Genomic DNA, 13,373 nt, shown 5'->3' with positions numbered 1-13,373 from the left:
AAGTTCTTACAGCTTTACCACCACGCTTGACTTTACTGTGGCATATGTTGCACTCTACCTCTTCGTCTTTGTCATCCTTTAAGGTAAAAAAGGTGACATTTTTACCGATAACTTCAAATGTACGTAGCCGTCTTAATGGTTAGGAGATGCCACTGAGGTAAATTGGGCAGATGCTATGCTCGTGTGCTGAAGGTGTGCTGGAAAATGCAGACCGAATTTTACTCTCACCGGCGAAAACACAGCAAAAACTGGAATGGATTATCTAAATTGGTGTCTGGATCGGCATTTTCTCGTGCCTGCCGATCCAATACCGATACGCATTTTTTGCAAATATCAGCGGCCGATCCAAATATCGGATCGGGACAAGCCTAGTAAGAATGTTCCGCACCTCCGTTACTCCGCCCCTCTCTCTCTCCTCCACCCGTCTGTTTCTGGGGTCCGTGTCCCATCTCTGTGCGTTTCCCAGGCACGTTGCCTTGGCAACAAAGCTCAGCGCGAGTCCTTGCGCCTCATTGGACATCTGGACGTTCCTGAAGGCGACGCCCTGTTTCATATCCAGACGAAAGAGCAATGACACGCAGGGGTCAAAGGGCACAGGTGATGACTCATCTGCCCTTGGGTCATTGCCATGGCGACTGAGGTCACTGGGATCGCCTGCATTCCTCTCCTCCTCCTCCTCCTCTCTCCTCCTCTTCCTCTGTCCAGGCGGGTGCAGCTCCCCACTGCTGTCATCACTCCCTGATCCAGCACTCTCCATCCCTCCACCCGCACCTCCACCCACACCTCCACCCGCCCCTCCACCCACACCTCCACCCGCCCCTCCACCCACACCTCCACCCGCCCCTCCACCCGCCCCTACACCCACACCTCCACCCGCCCCTCCACCCGCCCCTCCACCCACACCTCCACCCGCCCCTCCACCCGCCCCTCCACCCACACCTACACCCGCCCCTCCACCCGCCCCTCCACCCACACCTCCACCCACACCTCCACCCACACCTCCACCCACACCTCCACCCACACCTCCACCTGCCCCTCCACCCACACCTCCAGTCCCTCCACCCACACCTCCACCCACACCTCCACCCACCCCTCCAGTCCCTCCACCCGCCCCTCCACCCGCACCTCCACCCACACCTCCAGTCCCTCCTCTCCTTTCAGGAGGACAAGATCTCTCTCCATCCTTCATTCCTTCCTCCCTCACACCATCTCTGAGGACGGTTGTCATAGCAGCCGATGGACTCAGTATGTGCAGGTCATCCACACACACCTGGATATAAACCCTAGAATAAACCACACACACACACCTTGATATAAACCCTACAATAAAATTAGTGGTGGGCCGTTAACGGCGATAACGCTGACAATAGCCGACCATTAATTAAATTTAACCGTTTTTATCTGAGAGGATAAATATATGTATTTTATACGAGTTAAATTTAATTATAACTGACTGGCCTGAAAGATAAATATAAATTCTCTCATAAAAACGTGACATGAGTTGCAACAACATTAAACAGCTCAGGTAAACACGCTTTTGAGAAATGTCGTCTGCTCGGCAAAACATAACGGGGCTCAATGTTCTCTATTAGCCTACGAAATCCCGCATCCTCTACGACAGAGAACGGCTGATCGTCTAAGGCAACGAGTTCCATCATTTTTGGTGTAATGTCCTTTGCCTTGGCGCCATCACTGGAAAACTTTTTTGCTAGCTTTATCCAAATAAGCGCATGCAGGTGGCGATTTTTGCTTGCGTCATCACAGCACATTGTTTCGGCCGTGTTGTTTCGGTGATGAAAGTATTTCGGCCGAAAACCGAAAATGCAAATTTAAGCCATTTCGGCCGAAAATTTTCGGTGACCGAATTTTCGGTGCATCCCTAATATAAACCATACAATAAACACACACAGGCACGGATAAAACACCCTAAAACACAAACATGCACAAGTACAAGATTCCTTAAGTAAACTTTAATGCAAAGTGTGTGTGTGTGTGTGTGTACCTGGAGTGTCTGTGTGTGATGTATCTGGGCTGGTCCAGATGTTTCCAGGAGGGAAAATCAGTCTTCATGAACCTCTCCATTACTAACGTACACACAGGAACACACACCAGACAACCTGGAACACACACACACACACCCCCAACACACAAAACCTGAGACAACCTGAGAACACAGACAGCAGGAAAACGTGTGTGTGTGTGTGTGTGTGTGCGTACCTATCCAAGATGTGCTGATGGTTGTGTTCTGGTCTTCTGTCTGTGCCTTCACACACACACAGTCCACTGCTGCGGTCTGGTCCACCAGTTTCAGCGCCGCCCTGCTGGAGCTGAGCTGCACTACGCCCACAAGCAGCACAGACCGACTCCGCCCCTGCAGAGTAGTCACGTGGGCGGACCAGGACAGCAGGGGGTTCAGCTCCGCCCGCGTCAGGTAGGGGGCGGAAGAGGGGAGGAGAGAGGACAGGGAAAGACACGCCCAGCTCTCAGTCTCCATCCAATCACAGAGCTCTCTCACAGACCAGAGAGCTACACTGGGACTGTTCACACGGTACTGACACACACACAGATACAGACACAAACACAGACACACACACACACACACAGACACAGACACAGACACACAAATTCTTTCATCAGTAATTTGAATATTACTGTTTACCAGTATGTGTTACCTGAGAAAAGGGGCAGGTGTGTGTGTGTGTTACCTGAGACGGGGGGCAGGTGTGTGTGTGTGGTACCTGAGACGGGGGGCAGGTGTGTGTGTGTGGTACCTGAGACGGGGGGCAGGTGTGTGTGTGTTACCTGAGACAGGGGGCAGGTGTGTGTGTGTGTTACCTGAGACGGGGGGCAGGTGTGTGTGTGTTACCTGAGACAGGGGGCAGGTGTGTGTGTGTTACCTGAGACAGGGGGCAAGTGTGTGTGTGTGTTACTTGAGACAGGGGGCAAGTGTGTGTGTGTGTTACTTGAGACAGGGGGCAAGTGTGTGTGTGTGTTACTTGAGACAGGGGGCAGGTGTATGTGTGTTACCTGAGACAGGGGGCAGGTGTGCGTGTGTTACCTGAGACAGGGGGCAGGTGTGCGTGTGTTACCTGAGACAGGGGGCAGGTGTGTGTGTGTGTTACCTGAGACAGGGGGCAGGTGTGTGTGTGTGTTACCTGAGACAGGGGGCAGGTGTGTGTGTGTGTTACCTGAGACAGGGGGCAGGTGTGTGTGTGTGTTACCTGAGACAGGGGGCAGGTGTGTGTGTGTGTTACCTGAGACAGGAGGCAGGTGTGTGTGTGTGTGTTACCTGAGACGGGGGGCAGGTGTGTGTGTGTGTGTTACCTGAGACGGGGGGCAGGTGTGTGTGTGTGTTACCTGAGACGGGGGGCAGGTGTGTGTGTGTGTTACCTGAGACGGGGGGCAGGTGTGTGTGTGTGTTACCTGAGACGGGGGGCAGGTGTGTGTGTGTGTTACCTGAGACGGGGGGCAGGTGTGTGTGTGTGTTACCTGAGACGGGGGGCAGGTGTGTGTGTGGTACCTGAGACAGGGGGCAGGTGTGTGTGTGTTACCTGAGACGGGGGGCAGGTGTGTGTGTGTTACCTGAGACGGGGGGCAGGTGTGTGTGTGTGTGTGTTACCTGAGACGGGGGGCAGGTGTGTGTGTGGTACCTGAGACGGGGCAGGTGTGTGTGTGGTACCTGAGACAGGGGGCAGGTGTGTGTGTGGTACCTGAGACAGGGGGCAGGTGTGTGGGTCCTGGAGCATCTCTTTGTAAATGTCTCTTTTTTCCTCTCTCTCCTCATCATGCTGTAAAACACACTGAAGAACCCGTCCAGCCACCACACACACACGCTCTGAGCACACCCACCGTGGAGAGAACCTGGGAGAGAGAACATAGTGATTAAACACACACACACACTCACACTCACTCACTCACACACACACACTCAGGTGACTGTCTCGCTCACACACACACACACACACACACACACACACACACACACACACACACGTACACGCACACACACGTACACGCACACACACGTACACGCACGTACACGCACGTACACGCACACACACACTCTGAACACACCCACCGTAGAGAAAACCTGGGAGAGAGAACATCATGATTAAACACACACACACACACGCACGCACACACACGCTCTGAACACACCCACCGTGGAGAGAACCTGGGAGAGAGAACATAGTGATTAAACACACACTCACACACACACACACCTGCTCCTGAGTGCTGTGTAACAGTAGCTGAGCCACAGATACTCCGACACGTCAAGGTTCCTCTCCAGCAGGTAACACAGCAACGGGCTGTCTGACCTCATGCTCGTGACCTTTGAACTCAGCGGGCTGAAGCTCATCACAGAGATGCTGGAGCGTAAGCAGGAACACAGCAGGACGTCAGGACCAAACGGAGAAGGACGGAACAGGAAGTGGACATTGTGGACCTGACAGAGGGATTGGAGAGTGAGAGAGAGAGAGAGATGAGAGAGAGAGATGGAGAGATTGCGGTTCTAAGATCTGGAGCTTCCTGCATAGTGACCCGAGGTCTTTAGATGATCTAGACATAATCATGGGGAAGACCGTCTGGTCAGGTGAAATCTGATTGGGTAGAATCTGGTTAGGTTTTATTTTCAGTTTTATCGAAAAACACTCTATAAACATTAGGGGTGTCACGATTCTCTAAATCCTCGATTCTATTGTATTTCTATTGTATTTTAGGGTCACGATTCAATTCGATTGTCAATTTACAGCAGAGAGGCCTATGCCAGTTTTAGATTAGTCAATGGTCAGTCATTGGTTTGATTAATCAAATTTACAATATCTTATTTCAAAAGGTGGGTTTGATATAAGTGATGCAAAGTGATACAAGTGATCTGTAATACAGGCACTAATGATCAAATTTAAATAATTTAATTAAGATAAATGTAACAATCTTGTTCTCAGTGGAAAACAACAAAAACAAACAATAATAATTACAATAATGAGGTCACAGAGGGTACCTGCTATCTAGTGGCTTTTTTTGGTAACAGCAATGTGCACTATTAAAACAGCAATGTGCACCATAAAATAAATAATAAAAAAATACAGTAACAGTACAAAATAATAGAACAAATAGAGCCTTAACAAACTAAACTCTATCCTACAAAATTTCTTTAAAAACAATTTCTTTAGTGTCTTCATACATGGAGGGCAACACTTTAGTTGTAAGATGCAAGTGTTTATACTTGGCGCGTCACATTCTTTCCAGTGTTCTCCGAAACGAAATGAGGTAGTATAAAGAAATACTCCTTAAAAACAGGGGAATTAACATTTACCTGACGAATTTTAATGTTGCATTGTGTTCCAGGTTTGAAAAGTGCTGGAATTTAGGCTAAAGTACTTGAAAATGCTTGAAATTGTAACTACTTGGTTTCACAACAAATAGCTGTCTGACTGAACAGTTCTCTTGTATTACGTTAACAAATACGAGCCTCTTGTAATTCCAGGACAAAACGAGAGAACGTGAAGACATTAAGATTGGGCGATTTGAAAATAAACAACCATTAAATAATGTGATGAAAAAGTAAATTATTTCGAATCATTTCGAGTATATGTATAAATATTTAACTTAATTAGTTTTAACGTGCTGGGAATTATTTAAATGGACCTTGAAAGTGATGTACAAGTGCTTTAATTCCACCTTGTAAAGGTGTATGAGCCCAGTAACCATGACTTGGTTTATTGCACTGAAGCGCGGTGCACGCAAAGTTACAAAATTCGAGGCCTTCACGTACAGGCGGAGCCACCGCAATTACATCATTATCGGTGCGCGGACGGTCGCAACGCGTCAAGTATAAACCAGGTTTTACTTTGCATAGTGTGGGTGCTTGCGTAGCTTAGAGGGAGGGATCGTCGATCCTCTTTTTGACTTTGAGGCTCGAGATCGTGACATAATTTCTATTAAATATCAAAATCGTGACACCCCTAATAAACATTGCTTTAAAAACCATGCTGAATAAAAAAACATTACAATATCAAACTAAAATTCCATCAGTTTCCCTCTGATGTCATGATGTCCAGAACTTGCTGTCTCAGTGGGACACGTTCTAATTAGTGACATTTTCTTTCACCAGTGGTCAATCAAGCTTGCTCACCTCAATCTCCGCCCCTGGCCTTAAAACCCCGCCTCCCCAGTTCTTGGGTGGTTGATAGGCAAGGCACAGTCCCACCTTCCCATCAATCTCATACAGTCCCGCCTCCTCATTCAGGACACTGGTGATCCTGCCCTGTCAATCACACACACATGCATTAAAAGGTGTAGGTAGGAGGTGTAGGTGGTGTAGGAGGTATAGATGGAGGAAATATAGATGGAGGTGTAGGAGGTATAGATAGAGGAAATATAGATGGAGGTGTAGGTGGTATAGATGGAGGAGGTGTAGGAGATGGAGGAGGTGTAGGTGGTGTAGGAGGTATAGATGGAGGTGTAAGAGGTATAGATGGAGGAGGTGTAGGTGGAGAAGATGGAGGTGGTGTAGGAGGTATAGATGGAGGAAATATAGATGGACGTGTAGGAGGTATAGAAGGAGGAGGTATAGATGGAAGGTGTAGGAGGTATAGAAGATATAGATGGAGGTGTAGGAGCAGGGCTTAATTTGAGCCGATCCTGCCGTAACAGGATCCGGGAACTCTTTATTTTGAAGCGTACGTTCCGGTAACTGTCTGCCTCGATCCGGAAACAATTTATGTTGTCCACTGTTTGCGTTCCGGCATCATTTGATTTACAAATTAAACACTGTGTAGGAGGTTTAGATGGAGATGTAGTAGGTGGTGTTGAAGCTATAGATGGAGGAGGTGTAGGAGATGTAGGTGGTGTTGGAGGTATAGATGGAGGAGGTGTAGGTGGTGTTGGAGGTGTAGATGGAGGAGGTGTAGGAGATGTAGGTGGTGTTGGAGGTATAGATGGAGGAGGTGTAGGTGGTGTTGTAGGTATAGATGGAGGTGGTGTAGGAGATGTAGGTGGTGTTGGAGGTATAGATGGAGGAGGTGTAGGAGATGTAGGTGGTGTTGAAGGTATAGATGGAGGAGGTGTAGGTGGTGTTGGAGGTGTAGATGGAGGAGGTGTAGGAGATGTAGGTGGTGTTGAAGGTATAGATGGAGGTGGTGTAGGAGATGTAGGTGGTGTTGAAGGTATAGATGGAGGAGGTGTAGGAGATGTAGGTGGTGTTGAAGGTATAGATGGAGGAGGTGTAGGAGATGTAGGTGGTGTTGGAGGTATAGATGGAGGAGGTGTAGGTGGTGTTGGAGGTGTAGATGGAGGAGGTGTAGGAGATGTAGGTGGTGTTGTAGGTATAGATGGAGGAGGTGTAGGAGATGTAGGTGGTGTTGGAGGTATAGATGGAGGAGGTGTAGGAGATGTAGGTGGTGTTGGAGGTGTAGATGGAGGAGGTGTAGGAGATGTAGGTGGTGTTGGAGGTATAGATGGAGGTGGTGTAGGAGATGTAGGTGGTGTTGGAGGTATAGATGGAGGAGGTGTAGGTAGTGTTGGAGGTATAGATGGAGGAGGTGTAGGAGATGTAGCTGCAGTTCTAAGTGGTGCTGCAGACACATTTGATATTCAGCTTCAATATGTGGATCTGAGATCTTCATGTGTGGATCTGAGATCTTCATGTGTGGTCATGTGTGGATCTGAGATCTGAAATCTTCATGTGTGGTCATGTGTGGATCTGAGATCTTCATGTGTGGATCTGAGATCTTCATGTGTGGTCATGTGTGGATCTGAGATCTTCATGTGTGGATCTGAGATCTTCATGTGTGGTCATGTGTGGATCTTGTGAAGAACTAAATGAGTTATGGATCAGTCAGTGAGGATCTTTGGGAACGTACCCAGTAGCTAATGATTTTGGAGAGTTTTCTCCGCACTGGGTAAACAGGGTGTGCAGGTCCAACATCCACCTGAACCACTCCTTCTTCAGAGTCCCGCTGCAGGGGTGTGTCCCGCTCCAGGGGTGTGTCCTGCTCCAGGGGTGTGTCCCGCATCAGATGTGTGTCCCGTTCCGGTGGTGTGTCCTGCTCCGGGGGTGTGTCCCGCTTTGGAGGTGTGTCTAGGTTATGTGTTCCTACAATCAACTGTGAGTGAGAGTCACTTCCTGATGGTGTGTGTGTATTCTCCTGTGTCGGCTTGTTTGAGGAGGTGTGTGTGTTTGAGTGTGTGCCAGTCTGCGAGTGTGTGTGTGTGTCACCAGGGTCCCTGGCCCGGGGGCAGGAATGGAGGCGGGACTGTGGTGTGACGGACAGCACTCTGTGTCCCGCCCACCCACGCACAGAACACACACGCAATGCAGAAACACACACGCACTGAGCAACACACACACACTGCCTCCAGTACACACACGCTGGGTCCTAAGAGAGACAGAGAGAGAGACCAACACACTACACGTCACAGGTCAGGAGCACAACACCACACGTGAACACACAACCAGCTCACGAACGAACGGCCCACTCACCGTCACCAGGACGGGCACGGAGACGTCCTCTTCAACTAGCACAAAACAGAAGAAGCTTTTCCCACCAATGACCAGCAGGGGGCAGACCACACTCACCTCCCCACATACACACACACACATTCCTCCACTGCCCCTGGAGAGAGAGAGAGGGAGGGAGGGAGAGAGGGAGGGAGAGAGAGAGTCTGAGTATTACAGGAGACACCATCTTCAAGTTTATTAAACATTACATGAAATACTAATGACATTTTAACATCTTATGTTTTAACTAATATTAAAATATAACACCAACAAAACTAAGATAAAAATAAAAGCTCTGCAGACAAATTTTATATTTATTTATAAAACACTATTGTTTTTCATTTTGAGGAAAAAGTATAAAATAAAAGTCCCCATTACCTTTGCCTCAGCAGTTTGGCCATCTTCTTGACTCCAGTGACCTCACCAAGTGTCCCTCCACTGTCAAACACTGTGGGTTCAGGGGTCACACAGATGGGAGAGCCAATCAGCTCTAAGAATCCCTCAGCTTTCTTTCCTGGTCCAGGTGCATCCTGGGGGATGTAGTTCCATGTGGGAAAGAGCATCAGCGTACCCAGCCAGAGTGGTGAAGACTTTAAAATCTGGGGGAAAACAACACAGCCTCAGTTGAGAAAACAGATGTGTTCATCTCCACTACATCTCCAGTAGAATAATGAGTTAAATGACTGGACATTAGTGGTCTGATCTTATTTCTAGTGAACTAAGCCAACAGGAGTTAAATGACTGGACATTAGTGGTCTGATCTTATTTCTAGTGAACCAAGCCAACAGGAGTTAAATGACTGGACATTAGTGGTCTGATCTTATTTCTAGTGAACCAAGCCAACATGGCCTCTGCTGTGGAAGGCAATGCAGAAGAAAGTGAGGAAGTCTCACATGTGACTGAATCTTTAAACTGGGGCTCACAGAACCTTACAGGCTCAAATAATGCCCCCACAGAACCTTACTGGTCCTGATATTGCCCCAGCAGAATCTTACTGGTCCTGATAATGCCCCAGTATACTGCCCCAAATGGTCCAGATAACACTGCATCTTTGTAAAACCATCCTGAACTCTGAATAATAAAAATATTTATTTGTATTTATAGCACCTTTCTTGCATACATGCAACTTAGTGATTTACAATTTATAAACAATTTAATGAAAAATCATGATTAAATTTAAATTTAAATTAAAAATATAAAAATGTTAATTAACCATAAACATAATTATAAAAATAACTAGAAGAAAACAAACAAAATGCAATAGAATCCTAATAATAGAAATGATTTAAGAAAATGATAAAATCACAGTAATTCCCTAAAGAAACGCAGATCTGAACAGGAAGGTTTGAGGTTCTTCATGAAGGTGTATGAGATGAAATGTCTCTGAGCGGAAGACCACAGAGGCTGAAAGCAGGATTTTAGGAATCACCAGTAGATTACTATTTGAAGACCTGAGAGACCTGACTGGAACATATCTAACCATAATTTCACTGAGGTAAAGAGAGGCAAGACCATGAAGACATTTAAAAACCATGACTAGAACCATAAAATCTATTCTAAAGCTGACAGGTAACTAGTGCAGTGAGTGGAGTGCAGGTGTAATATGATCTCTCTTTCTCCTGCGGGTCAGGACCCTTGCAGCAGACTAACTGGTCCTGGTCCTTATCCTCCAGTAGGGGGCAGTGTGACGGGACACAGACACCCTCACACTGCTGTCACACTCACAGGAAACAGATCAAAGTGCCAGTGTGAGGCGCTGATATGAGAACACTGATCTCAGAACAGTGACTAACACACCTCACAGCGTACACTCCCAGTTGCGTCTCTCACTCTCCAGAAGCCATCACACTGGCCAGAGGAACGCCCGTCACACAGGAAGCCAATCAAGAGGAGGCTGGTGCGTGGGAGTGCTTTGTGATTGGGCAGGACTTGCTCCGCCTCCTTGGCCCATTCTCTGTACTGATTGGTGCTCCAGGTGAGGCTGCTGAAGCATGGAGTGCGCTGTCTGCAGATAAGCTCCGACACACACACACACCTATAAACACACACACACATTATACACACACACCTATAAACACACACACACACACACACATTATATACACACACACACACACCTATAAACACACACACACACACACACATTATATACACACACACACACACCTATAAACACACACACACACACACACACACCTATAAACACACACATTATATATACACACACACACACATTATATATACACACACACATTATATACACACACACCTATAAACACACACACACACACTATATATACACACACCCCTATAAACACAAATTATATATATACACACACACACACACCTATAAACACACACACATTATATATACACACACACATTAAATACACACACACCATACACATACACACACACACTTCACTATATCTGGCAGGTATCTGGAGCAGCTCACAGAAGTGCTTCACAGTTTCAATCAAATATCCTTAACTTCAGTGTTCACTTCTGACACATTACAGTGTGATTCATACAGATCTGACATTACAGTGTGTGATTCATACAGCTCTCCGACACAACAGTGTTTGATTAACAGGTTAATTAGATATTTGCTGTAAACACTAAGAAACACATTAAAGTCTTAGTAAATTTACGTTTATTTCACGTCAGATCTGTTAGCTGCTTCATAATTGTATATTTCGTGAGTGACTCACCTATAACTGACCGGCAGAGACTGGGAGCTCGAGGTCACGGTTCTCACACGCTCCACCACCGCATCAGCGAGCCGCTCTACCGACACACCGGGAGCGGCCAGTGGGAGCAGCGTGTGGCACACTGTACCGTACACCTCTTGCAGCCAGCCCTGCTCCTGAACACACACACACACACACACACAGACAGAGAGAGAGAGAGAGAGAGAGAATTATCAGAGTTAGTGCGGTTCATCCCCTTCTAGGGAACGGGTGCTGTATTGGCTCTCTGGGTGGAGTTGTGTCCCACACACACCGTGTTGTATGTGAATGTTGTCCCTGTGTCAGTCTGTAAACCCACGTGTTGACGAGTCCTGACAGCAGTGCACCCTGTTATGTTTAATACTGAGAGTATTATAGTTCAGTATTTTCTAACTGACATGAATATACATTTAATTTTATGGTGTTGCATCTGTAAAACTGGCAGTTTGTGTCTATATGTCTAAAACAGGGATGTCAAAGTCAAATACACCGAGGGCCAAAAAAACAAATTTGCTACAAGCCGAGGGCCGGACTGGTTCAATGTTTATTAAAACATTTAAATGATTGCACATAGCCTATTGAACCAAGACCTAACACAGTGTATATTATTTAATGCTTAAATGAATAAAGCAATATTTTCTTATTTTCAAGTGAAAATATTTTTCAACAAGCAAACATGAATAAAGTAAAGGTTTGAAAAGTGCTGGAATTTAAGCTAAAGTACTTGAAAATGCTTGAAATTGTAACTACTTCGTTTCACAACAAATAACTATCTGACTGAACAGTTCTCTTGTATCTTGTAATTACAGGACGAAACATGAGAGAACGTGAAGACGTTAATATTGGGCGTTTTGAAAATAAACAACCATTAAATAATGTGAATAAAAAGCGAATTATTTCGAATCATTTCGAATATATGTATAAATATTTAACTTAATTAAGTTTAACGTGCTGGGAAATATTGAAATGAACCTTGAAAGTGACGTACAAGTGCTTTAATTCCACCTTATAAAGATGTATGAACCCTGCAAACATGACTGTTCATTGCGCTGAGGCGCGGCGCGCGCAAAGTACAAAATTCGGGAGATGCACGACCTCGCGAATCGACAGCGCGCGAGACGCTCGCGCACGAGCTGAGCCACTGCGATTACGTTATTTTCGCCGCGCTGACCGCTTGTGCGCGCTGCAGTGACTTCGCGGGCTACCGTTGCATTGTGGGGAATGTAGTGTTTGTGCGTGCAAAACACCAGCGGGTGGCTGTGGCCTGCGGGCCGGTTCTAATAGTAATTAAATATCATCCAGGGGGCCATAGATAATCAATTCGCGGGCCGGATCTGGCCCGCGGGCCTTGACTTTGACATATGTGGTCTAAAATGATTTTGAAGTAGAATCAACAAAATGTACATGAAAAGTTGCACAGAGATGCTTTTTTGGTAGATCACCATCCGAGAAATGTACATGTACATTTACATTTATGGCATTTGGCAGACGCCCTTATCCAGAGCCACTTACATTTTTATCTCATTTTTATACAAGTGAGCAATTGAGGGTTAAGGGCCTTGCTCAGGGGCACCGTGAATTGGTCCAAACTACATCTAACGTGATTTTGAGCCAGGATCAACGGAGAGTGAGTCCCGGTACCGGGACCGGTGTGGCGGGGTTCCTACCGCTGCGCCGCGGTGGTTAAAGCGGGACACGAACTCCTCCATGTATCACACGTCTCCGTCTCTCCGCCACTGTGACTCCATCTCTCCGTCTACGGCGGCGCTGCTCGCGGTATCGTACCGTGTAAACGCGCGTTCACGTGATTAAACACACCGGGAATAAACACGCGCTGAACCTTCAAACCGACACACACGGTTTACTCGCCGCGTCTCCAGCGCCGTTATGAGGTAGCGCCGCTACACACACACCGCCCCTAGCGGCCAGGAGCGGAATACGAACACACCGCCCCTAGCGGGCGGGACCGTAATTAAACGTTTTTATATAGAGGTTTAAAAATTGGGCCACTGCTTAGTCCTTTATGTACTATATAAATATGAATGAACAAAATAACATTTGCTTCCTTTTCTCGAATCTAAGCTGCTCCCTCTTAGAAACATGGACGAGAAGAAATCATAAATAGATCAAAACTGTTGTGT

At 46.8% G+C, this 13,373-nt stretch overlaps 1 protein-coding gene across 1 annotated transcript in view; it reads right to left on the bottom strand.

Annotated features, from left to right (window-relative positions):
• Positions 1-13,107, bottom strand: part of ctc1 (CTS telomere maintenance complex component 1) — a 27,705-nt gene extending 14,598 nt beyond the window's left edge. Inside the window, exons 1-13 of the mRNA XM_076986071.1 lie at positions 12,900-13,107; positions 11,215-11,369; positions 10,301-10,538; positions 8,882-9,102; positions 8,486-8,618; positions 7,866-8,381; positions 6,137-6,268; positions 4,224-4,447; positions 3,711-3,861; positions 2,218-2,551; positions 2,003-2,117; positions 1,138-1,283; positions 389-771 (exon numbers count right to left, since the gene is read on the bottom strand). Coding sequence (XP_076842186.1) covers positions 389-771; positions 1,138-1,283; positions 2,003-2,117; positions 2,218-2,551; positions 3,711-3,861; positions 4,224-4,447; positions 6,137-6,268; positions 7,866-8,381; positions 8,486-8,618; positions 8,882-9,102; positions 10,301-10,538; positions 11,215-11,369; positions 12,900-12,941 — 2,790 coding nt within the window. The 5' untranslated portion in view covers positions 12,942-13,107. The remainder of the gene's footprint in view (positions 1-388; positions 772-1,137; positions 1,284-2,002; positions 2,118-2,217; positions 2,552-3,710; positions 3,862-4,223; positions 4,448-6,136; positions 6,269-7,865; positions 8,382-8,485; positions 8,619-8,881; positions 9,103-10,300; positions 10,539-11,214; positions 11,370-12,899) is intronic.
• Between the last annotated feature and the right edge of the window lie 266 nt (positions 13,108-13,373).

Source organism: Brachyhypopomus gauderio, unplaced genomic scaffold (assembly GCF_052324685.1).
Source record: "Brachyhypopomus gauderio isolate BG-103 unplaced genomic scaffold, BGAUD_0.2 sc45, whole genome shotgun sequence".
Taxonomy (NCBI): Eukaryota; Metazoa; Chordata; class Actinopteri; order Gymnotiformes; family Hypopomidae; genus Brachyhypopomus; species Brachyhypopomus gauderio.
Note: the sequence above shows the minus strand (reverse complement) of the source record. Positions and strands in the feature narration are given on the sequence as shown.